Source organism: Cervus elaphus, chromosome 6, assembly GCF_910594005.1.
Source record: "Cervus elaphus chromosome 6, mCerEla1.1, whole genome shotgun sequence".
In the NCBI taxonomy this organism is placed as follows: Eukaryota; Metazoa; Chordata; class Mammalia; order Artiodactyla; family Cervidae; genus Cervus; species Cervus elaphus.
Window position 1 is genome coordinate 30,194,426 of NC_057820.1, and position 23,524 is coordinate 30,217,949.

The 23,524-nt window shown below is 35.4% G+C and overlaps 1 protein-coding gene across 2 annotated transcripts; it reads right to left on the bottom strand.

The window, feature by feature from the left end:
- Window positions 1-11,242: 11,242 nt before the first annotated feature.
- On the bottom strand, window positions 11,243-23,051 carry CSN3 (casein kappa). 2 transcript variants are annotated; one of them, XM_043906554.1, is made up of 5 exons: window positions 22,850-23,051; window positions 20,381-20,442; window positions 15,180-15,212; window positions 13,306-13,822; window positions 11,243-11,416 (listed from the first exon to the last, which is right to left on the bottom strand). In XM_043906554.1, exons 2-4 carry the CDS (start codon window positions 20,435-20,437, stop codon window positions 13,340-13,342), a joined length of 573 nt encoding a protein of 190 aa, XP_043762489.1. In that variant the 5' UTR covers window positions 20,438-20,442; window positions 22,850-23,051; the 3' UTR covers window positions 11,243-11,416; window positions 13,306-13,339. The 2 variants fall into 2 exon arrangements, with proteins under 2 accessions (XP_043762489.1, XP_043762490.1); XM_043906555.1 differs by lacking the exon at window positions 22,850-23,051 and having other exon boundaries at window positions 20,381-20,678.
- Between the last annotated feature and the right edge of the window lie 473 nt (window positions 23,052-23,524).

Consider the following 23,524-nt stretch of genomic DNA (forward strand, 5'->3'; position numbering starts at 1 on the left):
GTTATCCAAGCCAGAAAATAGCAAGCTACTTCTTCATCACTGCTCCACTCTGTATAAATGACCAAGTCTTACTGGTACTGATTCCTTAATATCTCTCAAAATTGTTATCTGAGTTTCACAATTAGGCTTTCACTTGCTGTCACCCTAATTCTTAACCATAGGTAAAGGAATTTCACTCTCCTTTTCAAAAACCTTAAATAATTTCATTGCGAATAGTGAGGATTACAAGTTTAAATGGCTAGAGAACCTAGATAACAGTGGGTGTGTGAAGTCAGCTTGGTGGAGGCTGGCGGAATGAGGGGAGCATGCTTCATTTATGAGAACAAAGAGCAGCTGTTCCTTAGCACAGTTCACCACTCAGATACTGGTGGGGATTAGATGAAGAGGGTACACCAGAATACAGTGCTTTTGTCATAAAGCAAGTTTTGCTACTAGATGAATGGATGAAAAAAGGATAAATCAATAAACATAAAGGAAGCTGAAAGTGTGCATATTGACACTGATGTATGCCCTTCACTCTGACTTGAACTGTATCCACAGCAACTAGCTTGCTGACCACACTTCAAGTTGTTGTTGCTTAGTCACTAAGACGTGTATGACTCTTTTTCGACCCTAAGGGCTGTAACCCACCAGGCTCCTCTGTCCGTGGGATTTCCCAGGCAAGAATACTGGAGTGGGTTGCCATTTCCTTCTCCCGGGGGGTCTTCCTGAGCCAGGGATCAAACTTGTGTCTTCTGCATTGGCAGGCGAATTCTTTACCCCTGAGCCGTCTCGGAAGCTCCACTTCAAGTAGCACTCCTGTCGATGACAGGTATCACTCCAGACTGTGTACCCAAGCCACCAGATCTTTCATATTTTGAAAAACAATCTGGACTTTTATATTTCTCCCATTTAAAATGTGTTTTACACACTGGCAAGCTAATTTATTTAAAGTGCTGTTCAAGTTTGAAAATTTGAGAAATTTATCTAAAAAGTTATCTAAATAACACTTTTTAAATTAACACTTTTTCTTTTTCTCCTATGATCACTACTCTGGTCTCTCTGTTTATAAGGAATCTCCTCTTCTATTTTAGACTGTGCCATCACTAGTGACATATGTGGGCATTTTTCCCTCTTTACTGTGAACTCTCTTTGACTTTGATTTGACCACAATCATTGGGTCTTTTTGTATTTTCTCATATCAAACAAATAATCTTTGTTTTTTTTTTTTTTTTTGAGTCTTCACTCTTGATATATCTATGCTATTGACTCCATATTGTAGGAGGAAAAAAAGAATTTGTGAAGTGAAATGGAATTAATAAATATGAATGTGGCCTTACAGGTGAGTTATTGACTAGAAAGTATTAGATTGACAAGTTAGTCTCTTTCTTTCTCTTATACTTGCTGGCACATACACACACACAGACATACAGGGCCTATAAAGTTAGATCAGACTCCTGTTTTTTTTTTCTCAGAGGTTTTAAGGAAGTGTGATGGTCACGGAGAGAGAGAACAGGGGCAGGATTTCTCATCTATTTCCCCTTGAGTCCCAGTCTGTGCATGGGTTACAGTGATGGGGAGGGAGCCAGTCCCAAAGATACCAGTGACATTGTCCACACAAGACAGGGACTTGCTGGATTTAGGAAACACATTTTTGTACTTCCAGTGATTCATAACTCAGGAATAATTTAAATTGTCTTTTTCACATAAAACATGTTTACAGGCCTCTGGAACCCTCCTGACATTGCTGTTGTTCAGTTGCTAAGTCGTGTCTGACTTTTTGTGACCCCATGGACTGCAGCACGCTAGGCCTGACATTTACCAGGGCCAAATATTAATTCAAGGGTAGAAGGCATGTTCAGTTCCCAGATTCTGTGAATAATATCTCTGCTTCTAGTTTTCACAGTTTTCCAGAAATCTTATATCTTATATATGATATTCTTATTATTCCATAGGTAAATACCTTCCAGTGTTTATTTCCTCTCATAAGAATAAAATACACTAAAAAAAATTATCCTTTTATCCTTTTAATTATCCTTCAGTACTTAAGGAATTAAGAGGATTTCAGGAATCTTACTCTTAGGACATTAAGGACTTTTTAGAGTGAAGTGAGAAGGACAAATTCCATTTCTATTTCAAGTGAATTTCATCATAATAAAATGCATTGACAATTTTTCTTATGGTGCTTCAAATATGTGACCTGTTGTGTTGGTGATAGATAAAGAAGAAAGACTAAAAACAACAATACAGTATGCTTAAAGAATTGCCATATTTTCATGGCTAAGATTTGCAGTATTTTATCACATAATTTTGATTATTGGTTGGGGTATTTGATCAATATTCAAGGGCTATGTGTGGTAGCTATTAGCTCAAATTTCTGAGTATTGTTATCAATTATAGGTTCAGGAGGGGGTGGCCCCTGGAGTTGAAGGAGTTACAGGGCCCGTGGCATTAGTTTCTGGAATTGCAGTGGAATCTTCAGCAGACTCTGAGCCATATGCATAGTCAGAAGCTTCAATCTAAAATCCACCATAAACAGGATACTCTGCAAAAGTGTAGTCATTCTCTTCAGGCAGAGTTGTGCTGGTGGTGGTGATGGCACTGGGCAGGGCAGAAGTGAGAATGGTAACAGGCGGAGTAGTGCCCAGGGTAGCAGTGTCCGCTCCTGGAGCAGCTGCTGTGGTTTTAAGGACCTCTGTAGCGGTGGCAGGGTTGGTCACAGTGTGAGTTTCACTCTTGGTTCTCACTCTAGTGACTGTGGGGCCAGTCACAGTTACCGCAGTTTCTTGAATAGTTGCGCCAGTTTTAACAGTAGCGGTTTCAATGACAGAAATGGTTTCATCAATGGCAGCAGCGGTAGTATCAGTTACAGCCATAGTTACATCACCTTCAAGGGTGGTTGTCTGATGCCCAGTGCTGGGGGGACCAGCAGACAGGGTGGTGACTTGAGATGTGGGGTTAGTGACAGTAGGTGGGAGGGTGGTGGTAAGGGCTTTTGCAGTAGGTGTAAATTGAGCCGTGCTAGCAGTAATATCATCAGCTCCTCTAGTGGCCATCTTGGCGGTGTTTGCAAAGCCAGTAGCCGGTGCTGTGTGTGATGCAGTAGTTGCTTCTATGGAAATCTCTGATGGCTGCTTTTTTGGTTGATGTGGACAAGGCTTATGAGGTTTAGATGTCTGAGGCCGAAGTCGAGAGGAATGAGATTTTATTGGACGAGATGGTGGTGGATGAGGTTTTCGCACACGATGCTTACGTGTAGGTGGTAATGCTGGATACCCTGAAGACTGGTTAACAGAACACAAAGGTCTCGTCTTCCTTTGTTTGTTTTTGGAAGGTAGATTCTGGCTTCCATCATAATTGCATCTTTGAGACTTTTTGTCTGTGGACTTAGTAATTCTTGTAGTAGACCTGGAGCCTGTTAAGTTGTTTGGTGGAGACTGCTTAGAAGCAACTTCCCTTGTGTTACTCTCAGGAACTTTAGAGTTTGCTCTTTTAGACTTAGACACGTGATGCCTCTTTATTGCACCTTGGGAAGCTGACGTCTGTCTAAGTACAGGTTTGGCAGTGGGAGTCTTTCGTTTTGTTGTTTTTGTAGTTGATTTCTGTGTAGCATTGGCAACTGAAGACCTTTTCCCTGTACTGGGTGAAGATGATGTCTGTTTGGGTGTAGACTTGGTAACTTTTGACTGTTTTGGTTTAGGCTTATCAATTTCCTTTCTTTTTATACCAGTCTCGGTGAGAGATGACTATTTGAACTTAGACTTGTCTCCTAAGGTCAGTTTGGGTGCAGACTTGTGGATTAAATTCTGTTTTTCTGAAGTTGATTTTGATTGAGGCTGCTTTAGTGCAGTGTTGTTAGCTAGAAATTGATTTTTGGTAGAGGTGCACTTCTTTAGCGTATCTTGAAAAGGTAACGGGCGCTTGGATGTAGACTGGGAAGTCAGAAATTTTTAAAATGCAGATGCCAAACATGAGTTTGATAAAACAGATGGAGATGCTCTTGGTTGAATTCCAGTAAGTGAAGCCTGGTTTGATGGCTGCTTTAATGTCTGGGCTTGGGCTTGTTTTAATGCAGCTTGTACATGAGGGGGGTTTGTTTTTCCAGTTTGGGTAGGTGAATTAAGCCTCGATAGCTTTTGTTTTGACTGGTCATGAGGTTTAAGACTCTCACTTGACTGCAAATAAAAAATATACAAGTAAAGAATTAAATATGTGGCATCAGGTCACATTGAGTGTATTTAAAAATATTCACTAGTAAAAGTTTTAAAACAGCCATTAACTTTTTTTCAGATTTGATTTACATTTTTTGAAAAGATTACTTTATGGAGCAGTTTTAGATTGATGGCAAAATTGAGAGGAAGGTACAGAGTTCTCATATACTTCCTGCCTAGATATGCACAGTCCCTCCACCATTGTCAGGAATGGAACTACATTGACATATATTACTCAAAGTCTATAGTTTACATTAGACTTCACTTTTATACATTCCATGGGCTTTGACAAACATGTAATTACATTTATTTACCATGCATTCACCATCTTATAGAATTCTAGGCTTCACTACCCTAAAAATCCTGTTTTCTCCTTATTCATCCCTCCTAGTCCCTGGCAAGCATTGATATTTTTTCTGGCTTTATAGTTTGTTTTTTCTAGAATGTGATATAATTGGAATCAAACAATATATAGCCTTTTCAGATTAATTACTTTCATTTAGTAGTATGAATTTAAGATTCCATCATGTTTTTTTCATGATTTAGTAACTCTCTCTTTCTTTTTATGTGCAGAAAAATATTCCACTACATGAATATACCAGTTTATTTATTTAGTCACCATGAAAGGACAATTTGGTTGCTTCCAGATTTTGGCAATTATGAATAGAATGTCTGGGTACATAAAAATCCATAAAAACAACTGGGTACACACTTGTGTGTGAACATAAATTTCTGATTGATATATATGTGTATGTGTAATATATATATATCTTCATTGTATGAATATATAGAAAGAAATATAATAAAGTTCATGGTACATTTTTTAAAGGCAGCACAGTATGAATTATCCTGGTTGCAAGCACATTGATGTCTCACTCTGAGATGTTTTTGTGGCATACAATTGCTATGAACATCTTTATCTTTTTCTAAATGAAAGAAAATTACCTGTTGCCCAGTATTGAAAACTTACCAAGAAGAATGTAGTAAGGTTCAAGATAATCATAGATAAGAGCATTCATGTTTTCTTTATGGGCCCTAGCAAGAAATAATAATAAAGACAATTAATACCTAATTGTGTAGTGATAACAGATTATTCAAATCCATATTTATTTTGGTAAATTATGATATTAAGACCTCTCAGATAGCAATACTTCACTAAATAATTTACTGGCTACTCAGGAGCTTTCTGCATTATATATATATAATAATATGAGCATAACTATGTAAATGCAACTAACACATATGTATAAATAAATACATGCATAAATTATGCACAATACATATAATATATATTATATTATACACCAGGGCTTTATATTATATACCAGGGCTTCCTTGGTGGCTCAGATGATAAAGAGTCTGCCTGCAAAGCAGAAGACCTGGGGTCAATTCCTGGGTCAGGAAATTCCCCTGGAGAAGGGAATGGCAGTCCACTCCAATATTCTTGCCTGGAGAATTCCATGGACAGAGGAGCCTGGCCAGCTACAGTCCATGGGGTTTCAAAGAGTCGGACGTGACTGAGTGACTCACACAAACAGACACATGAGCATAATTTAGAATCATTGGGGTTAACAGCTTAATACTTTAACTATAAGAAGAAACTCATTATTAAAGCAAAAATTATTTTTAAAAAAGTTTTTAGGTTAGAAATTTTTAATTTACACTTTTAGGATGTTAAAGCCAATGCTTCCATAAAAGCCTGAAGGGTCAAGGCTAGTGGTGAAGTCTGCATCCATTTATCACCAGGAAGTGTCCTAGGTGGACTGAGGCATTCCTAATATAGCATTTTTTTTACTCAACAAAGAAAGTTTGCCTTGTGATTTTTTTTTTTTTTTTTGCTTAAGTTGCATTTTATCAAAAGCTGCTATTTAGCCATAGAACTTGAGTAATTCATAGAACTAAGCTTTGATTAAACTGCAGACAGTGGAAGTGAGTGGAATTCACCCACTTTCAGTGGGTATAATCAGTCGCTAACAGCAATTAGTTTAATTGTCTTAGAAATTCTCAATCTCAATCTAAGAAAATCTCAATCTAAGTCAGCAGATAATTTCAATTATTAGTTTATCTATTACATTTATGTCCAAACTATGGAAAACTTGGAGCCAGAAGAGGAAAATCTATATCCCAATCTTATCTGCACAGATACCTTAGAAGGGGTTTCTCCTCTGGTTTCTGGTCAGGTTTTATCTTCTCTGCAACCCACTCCAATGTTCTTGCCTGGAGAATCCCAGAGACGGGGGAGCCTGGTGGGCTGCCGTCTATGGGGTTGCGCAGAGTCGGACACGACTGAAGCGACTTAGCAGAAGCAGCAGCAACCTCACTGATTCTTCTCTGGTAGTCATCTGCAAAGGAAAACTAGTGAGAACCTCTTGAATAAATAGACCTTTCGTCCCTGAATGTCCCTCCTATTTTCTTTTGAGGATGGACTGAGAAAGCTTTAAGATTCCTTTTGGCAAGGGTTAATACTGATTAAAAGAAAGTCAAGCCTGCTGACAAAATCAGTTGCTTGTGTGTATTCTTCCATGGAAATATTACATTTTAGTTACATCTTTTATTAGGAAAAAGAAAGTAATTTTATTCCTTATAAAATTTTTATCATTTGTACTATGACTTGAAATGATTAGACAAAAATTTGTTGTTTCTGTGACATGAAGTACATCAAAGTTTTATTGTAGGGTTCTTGTCTTAACCATCCCAACAATGGTTATAGGTGTTTTGTAATTAATTAATCAAAAGAATAACTTTTAAATATAGAAACTATATTGGTGCCAAATATTAATTTTATAGGGGTGCTTAGGACTTTATTTTTAATTTATTAATTAATCAATTAATTATCTTATTTTTGTCTGCACAGGGTTATTTTTAGGACTTTAATCTTGCCTTCAAGAGTTTCTGGATTTCTCAATATATTCTAATAAAATATACACAACAAAAAAGAGTGCACTTGATCTGTTTTTGTTCATCAGTCTAGATTATTAAGTTTATGGCCTTTATTCCAGTAATATTGGCATCTGGCCACCACTGCAGTTTATCACATTAGGAAGATTAGGAAAAGGATATGCCATCATTTCTTCTTTCTAAATAGTGTACTGGGGTTAAGATAATACATAATATTGATACAACAATTTGGTTAAGCATTCTGATAACATTCAGCTTTCTTTCCTTGAAAATTGAGATTAAATTATAAAAACATTCTCTCTTTACCCTTTTTATTGCTGTGATTGGTATTATGATCTTCAGTAATTTTCTTTTGAGTTTAAAATTGGCCTTTGGTAGTTTGGTTTATGACCAATAATAAACTGCTAAGGTTAACATTTTCCCTCCTGGATTTTGGGAAAGAAAATTCTAGATTATTTAATTCTATTAAATGGGTATTTTAATTTCAGTTATTAACAACTGTTTTATTTCTTTACTTACTCATTTGTTTAGCAAATGTCTTGTTGTTCAGTCACTCAGTCATGTCCAACTCTTTGCAATCCCATGAACTGCAGCATACCAGGCTTCCCTGTCCTTCACTATATCCTGAAGTTTGCTCAAACTCATGTCCATTGAGTCTATGATGCCATCCAACCATCTCATCCTCTGTCACCCCCTTCTGCTCCTGCCCTCAATCTTTCCCAGCATCAGGGTCTTTTCCAATGAGTCAGCTGTTTCCATCAGGTGGCCAAAGTATTGGTGCTTCACCTTTAGCATCAGACCTTCCAATGAGTATTCAAGGTTAATTTCCTCTAGGTATTCACTGGTTTAATCTCCTTTCTGTCCAAGGGACTCTCAAGAGTTTTCTATAGCACCACAATTTGAAAGCATCAATTCTTTGGCACTCAGCCTTCTTTGTGGTCCAACTCTCTATTTGTGAATGACTACTGGAAAATTTTTGACTATATGGATCTTTGTCAGCTAAGTGATGTCTCTGCTTTTCAATATGCTTTCTAGGTTTGTCATAGTTTTCAAAGAAATTTATTTTTTAAATGAAGGATAATTGCTATACAATTGTGTTGTTTTCTGCCAAAAATCAACATGGATCAGTCATAGGTGTACAAGGAGCAAGCGTCTTTTAATTTCACGGCTGCAGTCACCATCTGGTGTGATTTTGGAGCCCAAGAAAATAAAATCTGTCAGTGCTTCCACTTTTTCTCCATCTATTTGCCATGAAGTGATGGACCCCAGATTCCATGATATAGTATTTTAAATTTTGAGTTTTAAGCCAGTTTTTCCATTCTCCTCTTTCACCTTCTTCAAGAGTTCTTTAATTGCTCTTCTTTTTTTGCTGTTAGTATGCATATCTGAGGTTGCTAATATTTCCCCAGGCAGTCTTAATTCTAGCTTGTGAGCCTTCCAGCCCAGCATTTTTCATGATGTACTCTGCATATAAGTTAAATAAGTGGGGTGATAATATACAGTCTTGACGTACTCCTTTCTCAATTTTGAACCAGTTCATTGTTCCATGTCCAACTCTTAACTGTTGCTTCTAGTCCTGTGTACATGTTTCTCAGGAGTCTGGTAAGGTGGTATGATATTTCCATCTCTTTTAGAATTTTCCAGAGTTTGTTGTGATCCACACAGTTAAAGGCTTTAGCATACTCAGTGACTTTACTTAGCTTCTATTATGCAGTGTGGCTCAGCGGTAAAGAATCTGCCTGTAATGCAGGAGCCAGAGGAGCCACAGGTTTGATCCCTGGGTCAGGAAGATCTCCTGGAGGAGGGCATGGCAACCCACTGCAGTATTCTTGCCTGGAGAATCCCATGGACAGGGGAGCCTGGAGGGTTACAGTCCATGGGGTCACAAAGAGTGAAGTGACTAAGCACAGCGCAGCACATACAATGTATTGGGGTTTCCCTCGTGGCTCTGATAGTGTAGAATCCGCCTGCAATGCAGGAGACTTGGGTTCTATCCCTAAGTTGAGAAGATTACTGGAGAAGGTAATGGATACCTGCTCCAGTATTTTTGTCTGGAGAATTCCATGGACAGGGGGTCTGGTGGATTATAGTCCATGGGGTTGCAAGAGTCAGACATGACTGAGCGACTGACACTTTCACTTCAGTGTATTGGGTCTTACTTTAGAGAGACGGTGGTGAGAGAACATAGTTACTGTGCTCATAGGGCTTACCTCCCAGCAGAAGAACTGGACAGGCAGGTGTAACAGGGGAACTGGTATGGAAACGGTGCTGGGGTAGCACATGTGTGAAGTGCTTGGTATTAGAAGTTGGGGAAAGTTTTTCTTAAGGATGTGCTATCTAAACCAAGGAGACCAATTTTGCTAATGTGATATGAATTACCCAAAGGATTTCAGCAGCTTCAAGCAAGTGCTGGTGTTGATGATAATGCAGCTAAAGCCATCAAGGTTTGTTTCTGAGTCATTGGACTGAATGGTATGAGGATCTAATAGGGCTAGAGGAAGTAGGAAGGTAGTAATAGTAAGATCATGAAATTTAACTTTACCTTGTGAATGTTCTTCATGGATAAGGGATTAAAATTTATTGAATGCCCAGTTAGTGGAGGGTATTATCATGAATGTCTCAGACTCAAGGCTGTGTGTTCTAGTAGTCAGATAACAAAGTCTGATAGGTTGAATTGCTAGAGTTCAAAACAAAACTGTACCATTTAGTGGATTTTTGTTCTTGGGCAAATTATTAATAATCTCTCTGGGCCTCAGTTTCTTCCTTTATATGTGAACATAATGATAGAGCCTCTTTAAGAGAGTTCTATGTGAAATACAGTAAAACCTGTAAAATCTTTTATAGAGAGCCTGACACATGTATCAGTAAATCAAAAAATGTTACTTTCCACCTTATTTATTACCCAGAGTCACACAGTTAGGCAAGCAATTTTGAGCAAAACTTTAATTCAGTTCTATCCAAATCTAAAGCCTATAAATTTTCACTGTACATTTAACTAAAGTGTGGCTCAGATGATAAAGAAGCCACCTGCAATGCAGGAGATGCAGGAGACTCAGGTTAAATCACTGGATTGATAGGATCCCCTGGAGGAGGCTGTGACAACCCACTCCAGTATTCTTGCCTGGAGAATCCCATGGACAGAGGAGTTTGGAGGGCTAGAGTCCATAGGGTCACAAAGAGTCCGACAGGACTGAGCAACTAACACGTCACTTTTCAACACTTTCATACAAAATGAGGATCAATAAGAAGCTATTTCAAGAGGTTAGCAGTGAAGATTAAGAGTTTTATGTGCGTGAAAACTTTTTATACATTTTAAAAAGTGGTAAATAAATTATTATTATATAACTTATAACTGTGTTTTGGAAGACCTGAGAACTTTCAGATAAGGCTGTTCTGCAAGACTGAATAATAAAATGCTTTTCTATTTCTCACTAGACCATGAGGTCCTAGAGGTAGGGAGGAAGCATGCTGCATTCACATAGTGGGCATTTGGCAAATAACTGATAAATGAATGACTGTGTGTGACCCTCCAGATCTCATTTATTTTCCGTGCTAAAGACATAATTTCTCATATAAACTACCTTTGCAGAAATGGACTTTACCTCTGAAAGTAATTTATCCAAATCCAAAATAACCAACTCACCAGTGTATTTTCTTAAAATGGAAATTGTAGTTGAAGGATTTACTGTGTCACAGGGAAGCCCCTATTAGTGTTAATTTAAAAAAAATCAGAATCTGAAAGTAGAGAGTTATTTTATTTGGTGGGAATGTTAAGGACTTTGAGCCTGGGAATTTGCCCTTGGGAATGATCTAGACTAAAATTGGCATTACTTTTGGGCACTTAATGCTAACTCTAGAGTTCTCGTTCTCTCTCTCTCGGCTGCTCAAGAATCACTTCGTGGTCTTCTAGAGTTGAACACTATAGCTTAGTTCTCCTCTGACCCCAATGACTTAGCCATAAATTTAGATTTTCCCATATCATCCTGCAGAAGATGGTCTTAATGAGTGGACCACTTTGAGAATCAGATGAAATTATGAGCTTTGCCTTCAATTAAATGTGTATTTCCAAATTCATACTAAATTTACCTTGGAATTTCAAAGTTTCAAATACCCCTGAGGTGTATTCACAGACTCTTTTCAAGTTAAGAGATCCATTGCATTCGATTGGCTTTATTATGCAGGAATCAAAAAACTAAATGCGACATAAATGTAAAATGTAAGAGGAGACGAGAAAGGAGCTGGATCTGTGAAAATCATATTCTTTCTTCACTCAAGGCAGACAACTGGCCAAAGGAAAGTTTGAAGTAGTCATTTGGTTTCAGCTAGACCTATAAAAATGACAATTTAGAGATTTAGTTCACAATGTGCTAGCAGTTCTCATGATACGTATTTTATTTAGCTTCCATGATTTGCTTCATGTCTGTATGCAAGGAGTTTATCTAACTAAATATATAAATTTAAATATTTAAATTCACCACATAGTGAACTGATATAATTGTCTTCATCTAATATCCACAGAAAGACACAGTCCTATATATTCTTTTTTTATAAGTGATCTTACACTGTGTGGTTTTAACTTAGGCATCTAGGTTCTTGAGTTTTGAACAAATGTTAACTATTGAGATAATGATTATTTTATTAAAAACAATCATATAATAATGTATTTCATATCAATAAAATAGTTGCATACTCAATTACTTGTTTTCATTTTGTGTCCATTAATTTTTTTATTTTCTTTTTGAAATTTTAATGAGTCAAAGATTTATCAGCTTATTATCTTCTCTTTCTTACCAGATGTCCTATTAAACACAAACTCAGTATTAAAATTTACACATATGCTGATCTTGGAAAATTAGAGTATATTTTCTGTTTTTATTTTTTGTTATAACAAATTAGCCCATATGGAAATAGCAGATGTACTAATTAAGCCTTACTATTTGAAATCAAGCAGGTTTGATTTGGTTTCCAGTTTTGAACTTTCAGCTGTAGCAATTTGATCCATAGCTTTTTTTTTTTTTTTTCCATTTGTGGATTCAAGATGGTAATATAATCCATTCCATATGGCTGCTACAGGATTAAACTGAGATTGTTATGTAGTTTTGATAATTTAGTAAGGACTTGATATTTTAGCTGAAAGTAAATTTTAATATTTACTAATTTTGCTTCATCTTTTCTAGAGCATTATATTTCACAGATTGATCACTTTTCACAACTCATTCACAATATGCTTTCTCATTTGAATCTCATAGCAACCAAAATTATGAGAAAAAGAAAAAGTGATGACTCTTCAGAGAGAGCAATGACTTGCTTAAAGTCACACAACAGAAGCAGCAGCCTTCTCTGATCTAATGCTATTACCATTATATCATGTTGACTTCATTTTAAACCAAAAATCATGTAGACAGTGTGATGAAAGTATTTGTTGCCTAGACCCTCAAAATTTTGTCACTTTCTTCCTAAATTATTTCACAATCTTTAGTTATTTTCTATCTTATTGATCTTTCTGTTTAACTTCTTCATATGTTTTAAATTATTTTGGATTCTGCCATTATCCATTGATTCAAATAATAAATAGACATATTTTACATTATATTTAAAGTTCTGAAAGTTTCCTTTTAATAAGTAGGTGCTTTATAAGTTAAAAATTAAAATTTTTTCATGGGATTACCTTACAGTAGGAGAAATTTGGGTGCCTAACCTTATACATCCTTTCAGAAGTGATGCCTGAGATAAAATGCTATGTGTGAAACATATTGTTTCCTTTCATTCTATTCGTACCAAAAATAGAGTGCAACAACACTGGTATACCATTAAAATGTATTTAAACTCAAATCCTATATGATTTTTTTCTAAGAAAACAAATTTTTGAGATAAGAAAAATCATGAGTTTGACACTGTATTTTATTGTCTTTCTGTGTGAACAGGAGTAAAATAAAACTAATAGATTTGAGGATTATACCAATTGTTGAAAAAGGTTTAATAATAAAATCCACAATTTTTATTCATTTTGTAAAATAAGATATTTTAAAATTTTCTTGTTGGGAAAGAATCTAGTGTATCAGTGCTGAAGAACCAGCAAATGTAAGTTATAATTAGCCCATTTTGCCTTCTCTATAACAGATTTAATTTATCTATCTATGCTAGTTTAGATGTTACGATTATATTGATAAGTCCGTGAATCTCAGTTATTATTCATTTTTGTCTTTTGCTCATTTACCTGCATTGTCTTCTTTGATGTCTCCTTAGAGTTTTTAGACCACGGTTGAAGTAACTTGGTCTGTTTTGGCCTCAGGTGCACTCTCAATAACTTCTGAGGAAGCTTCTTGAGTAGCTACAGTGTCCACTATTGCTTCGGTGGTAGGTGTAATTGTAGACTCAGCAGTAGCAATGGTATTGATGGAAGGGATGTCTGTTTTATCCTGATTTTTCTTTGGCGGAATGGCCATAAATGATAAACGTGGGTGTGGGTGACGTGCCATGGTAGTTGGCTGGGCTTGGCAGAACTTGGCAGGCACGGTGTTTGGCAAGACTTGCCATTGGAGAATTTGGGCAGGTGACCTAACTGCACCTGGCTTTACATAATATGGGTATGGCAGAAACTGATTATTAATTAGTGCAACTGGTCTGTGTTGGTAGTAATTGAGTCCATAACTAGGATACCTACTCAGCGCATACTGAATTGGGATATATTTGACTATTTTGTCATTGAAGAATCTTTCATCTTTCTCACAGCCCTGCAAAAAGAATAAATTATGCAGAATGGTATTGTAGGATAGAGTGAAGAGATATCTTAAATTAGAATTTTTTGAAATAGTTACAGTATTTGATGTTAAGAAAGTACAACATTGGGACTAGTGAACCCAGAAACCAAATTATTTTATAAGGTATGGATTTGTACATCTTCGTCCACTTCTTGCTTTTCAGCGAATATTGAAAATAACATTAGTTTCAAAAAAATTAGATGAGATAGCTCATAAAGTAAACCACATTGCCCAGAGCTTGGCATATATAAAAAGTGCTCAGTAAATGTTGCACTTTATAAGTACCACAGCTAGACCAGTTTCATAGAGAGCTTTGACATACAGTACACAAGCATACTACACACAAGGAAGAAAAAGTATATCTCTTTCCATATATATGTGTGTGTATACATATATATATATTCTCACCACATGTTTGTAACTTTCTTATTTTATTTATCTAGGGATTAGGCTAAGGGTGCATTTTTTCTAAACAAATTCTAACAAAATAGTAAAAATAATGTGATTTGGATTCCTGGGTTTATATGTTGGGTTTTTTTTTTCTGCTTAGTTTTATCCATTAAAGATCAGTTAGGAAGTTTTCCATTTTTATTTGCCACAGTTCTATTAATTAGGTGCAGTCATAAAACATATTAATTAGGTGCAGGCATGCTGCGATTCATGGTGTCACAAAGAGTCGGACACAACTGAGCGACTGAACTGAACTGAATTATGTATATTATATACTGATATATTAATATTATATATGATTATATTATAATTAATTATACTAATTGATTAGCTCTGTTAATTAATTAATTAGTTAATATTAATTAGGTACAGTTATAAAATAGAAAATCATTAGATCTTCCCTTATGAATAGAAACAAATTAATGAAATTATATCTCAAAGCAAGGCTTTCTCATGAAAGAAGACATATTTAAAGGTATTCATTCAAACAAACTGGGGGAAGTAAATACAAGTGTCTGAGAAGCATCCGAAGATGTGTCAGAGAGGGATCATTCCCCATTTCTTCAAAAGTAGACAGAAGAAATATTAAGCTTTGCTTTTGTTTTCATTGTTTTCCCAGTACTGAATTCTGAGAAGGTTTTCTCATGTTGCTAAGTACTATGAAAATCGACATGACTAGGTCTGTATAGTGATACCAAGATTTTCAGGTAAACATTGATGTTGATTCACATGATTAGTTGCTGAAATTTTACAAAGATTATTCAATTATTTTATGTAGTTTAAATATTTACTTAGTCTTTAGCTAGAAGGCATTTTAATATCATTAAACTTTGCAGAATTTTATGCTTTGGATTCATATCTCTACTGGAAACAAACTTACTGTTGGTTGTTCCTGGATTTGCTCCTGGGCAACCTGGTGAGATTCAGAGAAAGAATTGGAATTAAGAAGTTAGAACAAAAGCATGATAGAGTCTAGTTTTTGTGATTTTAAAATATCTTTTATAAAAAAGACAAAACATGTTTTTCTTGTTTTTATTTTAGTATTGTAAAATATTATAAAACACTTTTCTAGGTCATCTAATCTATAGTCTGTGAAGCCCTCAAGAAATGACAGATACATGCTAACTAAAATAGCAATAATGAGCCCCATGGTTAAGTTGTTCTTAAAAATCACTATTTGGGAGAAAAATTCAAGATTGAAAAGAGTATGATCAGTTGATCTCTGTACCAACAACTATATATGATATTGATTAAATGAAGAACATGAACAACCTATATTCAATTTGTATTGAATATATATTGCTAAAAATAAGAGGAGAATTGAGCATATTTTTTCTGTTTCTGCTCTCCTAAGATGATTTATGAGGTTTTCTTGATTAAAAAATTGCCTCTAGCATAACACTGGTATATAAATGTTATATAAATAATAGCATTTAAAAATTATGTATGTTTAGTACTTTTCTTAGTTCTGGAATCTAACATGCATAGGAAATCAGGAGTGAGAAAGTAGTTTCCAGGCATGTCTATATGAAACTTTAAAACTTATGAAAGGTGAATTCATAATGGTAAATAGTTTTAAGATGACAGTTCTAGTTTAAGACTTTTCACACATATCCCTGGTATATAAAAGATCCTATAAACCTTTAGGAAGTTGTTGGTATAGGATATCAGAGATTTTTAAAAAATAATAAAATACAGAGTGTGTTAAGACAGGGACTTATTTACCTCTAAATTTATTAAGTCATTAGTTTAAAATTTAAAAAGTTATACTAATATTGAAAGTTTGCCTACACTAAAAAATCCTGAAAGTTTAGATATAGATTTGAATATACTATCAGTCTACATGCATTACGTATTCCTGGCATATGTTCATTTTAGTATCTTGTATCTTAAATTTTTTTAAAGATGTATGATCTCATATCATTTTTCCATCACCTCAGTTTTCATACTTGCATATTCAAAGTTGAAAGCCAGTCAATGCTTATGTCATGAAATGTTTCTTCTTTATTGTTAACCTTTAAAGGTTTATAAAAAAATGTTTTTATTATAAATACAGACATGGATAACATCTGGATAGATATCAATGGACTTTTAAAAAGACCTATGGACTGTAGCCCACCAGGCTCCCCTGTCCATGGAATTCTCCAGCTAAGATACTAGAGTGGGTAGCCATTCCCTTCTCTGGGGGAATTGTCCCAATCCAAGGATGAAAACTGGGTCTCCTGCATGCAGGCAGATTCTTTACCATCTGAGACACCAGGGAAGCCCAGATGTCAATGGCCTTTTAAATAGTTTTCAGTGATTTCTTAAAGCAGTCTTTCAAAAATATGATTTTGGGGGGAAAATTCTTTGATAGAAATTATTAAACTGCTGTACAGTAAAGATACACCAATTTATAATGCCACCAATAAACTATAAGATTGTGCAGTTCATCTTGTAATTGCTAGTAATAAATATTATCTTAGCTATTTATATTTTGGAGAGAAGGAATACATTTAGCACATAAAAGATGCTACAACATTGCTGTAATAAGTTGTATGATTTTAATTGGGTAAGTAAGATTGTATAATAAGATTGGATGGTAAAAATTATATAAACTTTCATTCTTCTTTTGAATTATTTGTTCATATCCATGGGGCTTGTAGCTTTGTGAAGACAGGAAGGAGAATTTGGGGCTAGCACTGGCTCAGATAGTTCAAGAAGATGTTTTCAGAGGTCAGGTAGTTGTGAATTACTTTCTGATTTAAACTTTAACCTCTATCCATCAAGAGAAAGCCCAAGTTCTAAATATGCAGGTGGCCACAATAAAATCAACTTTCAAAGAAGAAAGGAAGAAAAGAAATGCGAAGGTCATAGTAATTCAAATTTTTTAAAAGACTCTAAGAATTTATCAAATAGAATTATTTAAGAGATAATAACTTGAAAGTAAAACTAAATTTAATAATAAATGAATTATGAAACAAGGACTAGTGCTGTTCCAAATTTTACAATTTAAGAGGAGGTTATCAGTTCAGTTCAGTCGCTCAGTCGTGTTTGACTCTTTGATCCTGTGGACTGCAGCGCACCAGGCTTCCCTGTCCATCACCAACTCTCGGAATTTACTTAAACTCATGTCCAAAGTCGAAGATGCCATCCAACCATCTCATCCTCTGTCGTCCCCTTCTCCTGCCTTCAGTCTTTCCCAGCATCAGGGTCTTTTCCAATGAGTCAGTTCTTCGCATCAGATGGCCAAAGTATTGGAGCTTCAGCTTCAGAATCTGTCCTTCCAATGAATAATCAGGACTGATTTCCTTTTGGACAGACTGGTTGGATCTCCTCGCAGTCCAAGGGATTATCAAGAGTCTTCTCCTACACCACAGTTCAAAAGCATCAGTTCTTTGGCGCTCAGCTTTCTTTATAGCCCAGCTCTCACATCCATACATGACTACTGGAAAAGCTATAGCTTTCACCAGACAGACCTTGGTTGGCAAAGTAATGTCTCTGCTTTTGAATACGCTGTGTAGGTTGGTCATAGCTTTTCTTCCAAGGAGCAAGCATCTTTTAATTTCATGGCTGCAGTCACCATCTGCAGTGATTTTGGAACCTCCCAAAATAAAATCTGTCACTGTTTCCATTATTTCCCCATTTATTTGCCATGAAGTGATGGGACATATGCCATGATCTTAGTTTTCTGACTGTTGAGTTTTAAGCCAACTTTTTCACTCTCTTCTTTCACTTTCATCAAGAGGCTCTTCAGTTCTTCTTTGCTTTCTGCCATATGGGTGGTGTCATCTGCATATCTGAGGTTATTGATTTTTCTCCTGGCGGTCTTGATTCCAGCTTGTGCTTCCTCCAGCCCAGCATTTCTCATGATGTACTGTGCATATAAGTTAATAAGCAGGGTGACAATATACAGCCTTGATGTACTCCTTGCCTGATTTGGAACCAGTCTGTTGTTCCATGTTCAGTTCTAACTGTTGCTTCTTGACCTGCATACAGATTTCTCAGGAGGCAGGTCAGGTGGTCTGGTATTCCCATCTCTTTATGAATTTCCCACAGTTTGTTGTAGAGTAGAAGTCACTTGTTACAGAGTAGGAGGGCTTGTGCTCATCTTCTCCTGCAAGAACTCCAAAATTTCAACTCACTGCTGAACAACCACCGACAAGAGAACGTTGGATCCCACCGAGGAAAGATACCTCATGTCCAAGGGCAAAGGAGAAACCCCAGCAAGACGGTAGAGGGGTGAAATAGCATTTAGAATCAAACCCGATACCCGCCAGAGATGCTTGGAGGGCTCAAATAAACCTGGTATGCACCAGGACCCAGAGACCCCACAGATACTGAGCCAGAACTTTGTTTGAACGTCTCTTGCGGAGGTACAGGTCAGCAGTTGACTGCTGCAGGGCGGGAGCTCTGGGTGCAGTAGACCTGGGTATGGCATAAGCCCTCCTGGTGGAGGTCACCATTAACCCCAGCATAGAGCCTCCAGAATTTACACAGGATTGAGGAAACAGACTCTTGGAGGGCACAAACAAAAGCTTGTGTGCACCAGGACCTAAGAGAAAGCAGCAGTGACCCCGCAAGAGACTGACCCAGATTTGCCTGTGAGTGTCCAGGAGTCTCTGGCAGAGGCATCGGTCAGTGGTGGCCTGCTGCAGGCTGGGGACCCTGAGTGTAGCAGTGCATGCCTGGGACCTTTTGAAGGAGGTCCCATTATCTTCATTACCTCCACCATAGTTTGGCCTCAGGTCAAACAACAGGGAGAGAACACAGCCCTGCCCATCAACAGGAAATTGGATTAAAGATTTATTGAGCGTGGCCCCACCCATCAGAACAAGAGGAGGACATAAAGCATCATATATTTAAAATTTTAAATTTGTTTATTTTTAATTGGAGGATAATTGCTTTGCAATATTGTGTTGGTTTCTGCCATACATCAACATGAATCAGCCTTTGGTATGTTATGTCCCCTCCCTCTTGGCCCTCCTTCCCACCTCCCACCCCGTCCTACCCCTCTAGGTTGTCACAGAGCCCTAGGTTTGAGCTCCCTGCATCATACAGCAAATTTCCACTGGCCATCTAGTTTTACACATAGTAATGTATAATGTTTTTAATTAAATTCCTATCTCACACAAACTGCAGTCTGTTTAGAGACTAAATTCCTAAAATATTAGGATCTTGTTTAAGCTTTTTTTTTAAACCATTTTCAAATAACTTGATATGTATGCTTAACATTCAAATATATTGTAACTTTTGTTATAATCTTCATATTCTGTCAACTCCCTCTCAGGGATTGTATCCATAAATAACTCTATGATTTTCAGGCATTTTCTTGAATTACATGCTGTAATGTAGTGTAATTACATGTAACATTAAAAAGGTTTGGGATTTTTTTCTTTTAATTTTTTTTGACTAGTTTTCCTCATTGTTTTGGCTATTTGTCTGTTTTATTTTCATGTTCATTTGGGGATCCCAGGAACTTATTTGCCAACAGTAAGAACAGGAAAATAAACATCTGATGCTTTCAGATGTTTGCCTAAAAATCAAAGAGGTGTTTATAGATATAATCCCTGAGAGGAAGTTGACACAATGTAAATATTATAACAAAAGTTACAGTACATTTAAATATTAAAAGTACATGTCCAGTTATTTGAAATTGGTAAAAAAAACTTAAGCAAGGTCCTAATATTTTAAGGATTTAGTTCCTAAGCAAATTGGACTTTGCATGAAATAAGAATTTAATTAAAAACATTTCTGATCTTTGTCTATGGTTTATATATTTATTTTTTGTGAATTATTTTAAGTGCATGTTATAATTTAAAAATATTTTCAGGATTTTCCCCCAAATGTATTTTCTCTATCATATGAGAATTTTAAAGGTTTTCTCTAGATGATAAAATGTGATTTCTTTATTTCTAGAAACCAGAAGAATATCCAGAAGAATATGACTTTAATAAGAAAAAACAAATGTAAAAATAAATTACTTGTGCAGCTATTTTGTTCTATAAAATATAACTGTATTTAGAAATTTACACAATTAAAGCCCTTAAATAAATTTGAAAAGAATTTTTGATACAAACTGATTAGATGAAATTAACTCACCAAAAATGGCAGGGTTAATGCCAGGATAGTCACAGCTAGGAAAAAACTCTTCATCATTGCACCTAAAATTAAATTAAAAACATTACATTAACAGGATCTGTTGCTGCTAATTTAGGACTGATTTGGAGCAATGCTTTCTTTGGTTTAAGGGCGGGAAAAATCAGATTTAGGGGGAGATATAGCCAATGTGAGAAATCTATTTTATCAAAAGCTTTAGAAAAACCAAATGGTAGGAAATATATGAATTTAATTTTTAGTTATGTTACTGAATGTGTCATTACAACGTTAATGCTATATTCATTTCATGTGTACCAAGAACCTAGTAGGAACAAAGCCGTGTGTGTCAGTGTTGAGATTGTTGAGGTGAATTGGTCAAGTGACACGAATTTTAGGAAGAGTTGCAATGCACACAAATCACTGTTAGAGAAAAGAGAGTAGAAAGTGTCACAAAAGTGCTTTTCTACAGATAGAAGTGTTCAGTTAAGAAATCAATAAATTATTTCTGTAGGACATAGCATATAGGTGGGACTTGCTCATGCAGAGATTAATAGAGAGGAATTTCAAGGAGAAGAGAACTCCTTAGGAATATCCACGGGCATTTGAATGGAGCGAAGGGGAAGACAAAGTTGGAAAGAAAGTTTAGGGCAGAGAAAGATGAGGCATTAAATGACAGGCTAAAGAATTAGATAGCTTTCCTAATACCAGTTGAGTGGCTTCAGATTAGAAACTGAAGTGACTACACATTCCTTTGGCTCTATTCTCTACTTTGAATAAGTATTTCCCTTTATCTGGCCCTAGTATTCTTCTTGCCTATAAATAAAAGTTTGAACTGAAATTTCTGAAATTCTTTAATTCTGTGATTGATCTAATAGGAATACTTAAAGAGATTGGAGGGAGTATCCTGAAACTGCATTTTTCATAATCTGCTTCTCCAGTAATCATAATTTATATAATTAGCTTGATCAATTTAATGAAAAAAATGTAAGATATGACTATTACAGTTTTCTGGATGAAATATTTGGAGAAATAAATTAACCTTATCTTTCTAAAGGAGTATAGGGTAGTAATACCTGTTTATTTGATTTTAAAAGCTAAATTGTCTTTTTAGAAAGATACACATAACATTTTAGATTTTTTAAATATTTAAATAAATTTTGCATTTATAAATTAAATACTACATCTTGTTACAGCCATTGTTATCATCATACTTGTATAGACTTGAAACCTGCAAACTGAATTTTACAGACTAGGGTCACAGAATCAGAAGCTCAGGCTTGATAAAGAGCGTACACCAGACTCAACTCACTTTTGATTTCCAGGTAAGAAAGATTAGAAAGGCTATTCTACTAAACTGACTTCAGAACCTCTGATGGAATATCACTGAATGGAAAAGAACTTAATGTGAGTTCAAATTGAGCAACCTACAGCATTGATTGTTTCCTCAAATTTCATTGAATAGAATGGAGCTCCTTATGAATTCTTCACTTGCCAGTGAAATTTTTCTCAGTTGAAATAGATTTAATATATAACAATGTGTTAATTTAATGTGTCTAACATGTTTATTTAATGTATTTGTGTATTGTAATATGATTGCCATTATATTGATAATTAGAAACTCTGTCACGTCACATAATTATCATTTCTTTTTTGTGGTTGGAATAATTAATATCTAGCCTCTTAGCAAGCCTGATGATTACAATACAGTATAGTGAATATAGAAAAAATATTGTACAATAATCATTGGCTAACTTTTAAGATTGTAGTCTGAACAATATTTCTATGGTGAATCATGGAATCCTTTATAATTCATACAAAATGATATCACAAACACTCATACAAAAACAACTTGTAAAACGGTAGTAGTTATTCCCTTTTTAGCATAAGTAGAAACCAGAGAAATAAGACCATTCTTATCAGTTACTTAAAACAGTAAGTACTTGAATTTGCCTTCATAACTTGGCAATCCAGAAAAATTTGTGAAACAGAACTATTCAGCTTTCATGAGGGATGTATAAGTCCTGTTATTTTTTAAAGATGTATACTATGACAAGTGAAATTATAACCTTTAGACAGAAATAAAATTTTGAAATTAATTATGGGATCAATCTGGATTATCCTGTACTTTCATCTTCCTAAAAAGTTAGCCCTCCACATTTGTCTGTAGGAATAGATTCACTGTCTTGAACATACTTTTTTTTTTTAAAGAATCTACATTGTCTTCAGTACTTTAGCAAGTATCAAATCTTGACTTTAACCCAAAGTGAAGTTAAAAATAAATTTGATCATAACATTATACAGAATCTAAGGTTTAGATTAGAAACTAATACCATAATGATGACAAAGGATATTCAAGCTTAACAATAAAAGCCAAAAGGAAGAAACCATTCTTCTAGAATAACTTTGGTGGTGTAATAATTACAAACTGCTATGAAGAAGAATTATTCTCTTTGGATGTTTTAATGTGATTACCTTTCCTTGTGACCGTCAGCTCTTGCTTGGCAGTAGGTTCAGTTGGCCTTTCAACTGTAAGGAACACCCAAGGTAAATAACCAGAGACTAATTAAAGGGTGTTAGTGCCTTGCGTCATGAGATTTATCTTCCTTTTATGTTGCACCAATAGGAAGATGACAAAAAGGAAAGATTTGACGATAGCAGGGCCGTCTTTACATCAGTCTCGGTTAATGGAATGCAGAGGAGGAAATAAAGTTGTCATTCATAAGATTTGAAAACAGATTATTTACACTTTTTTAAGACTGAATTTTTATGTTTATGAAAAGATATAGAGGATTTTCAAGAATATTAATTGCATTTTAATCAACTAATTCCACCTATTTGAATTTAAAGCTATTATTAAACGAAAAGTAGCTAGCCATAGCACTTTTACATTTCAAATGTTTTTTATTATTTCAAGAACATGGGTATGAAGTCATTCTACATATATTATGGGCTGTGGTTGGTCGTCCTCCTTCTAGAATTACAGCCATCAGTATTTAACAATTAGAAAACTGACCATCTTTTATATGCCCAAGAATAATTTATGTTAAATCCAAGTATGAAATATTAATCAATATAAAATAAGGATCCATTTTCATTTTATTCTTCAGTAAATTCATCGTATAAACACCTGTTGATTGATTAATTTCT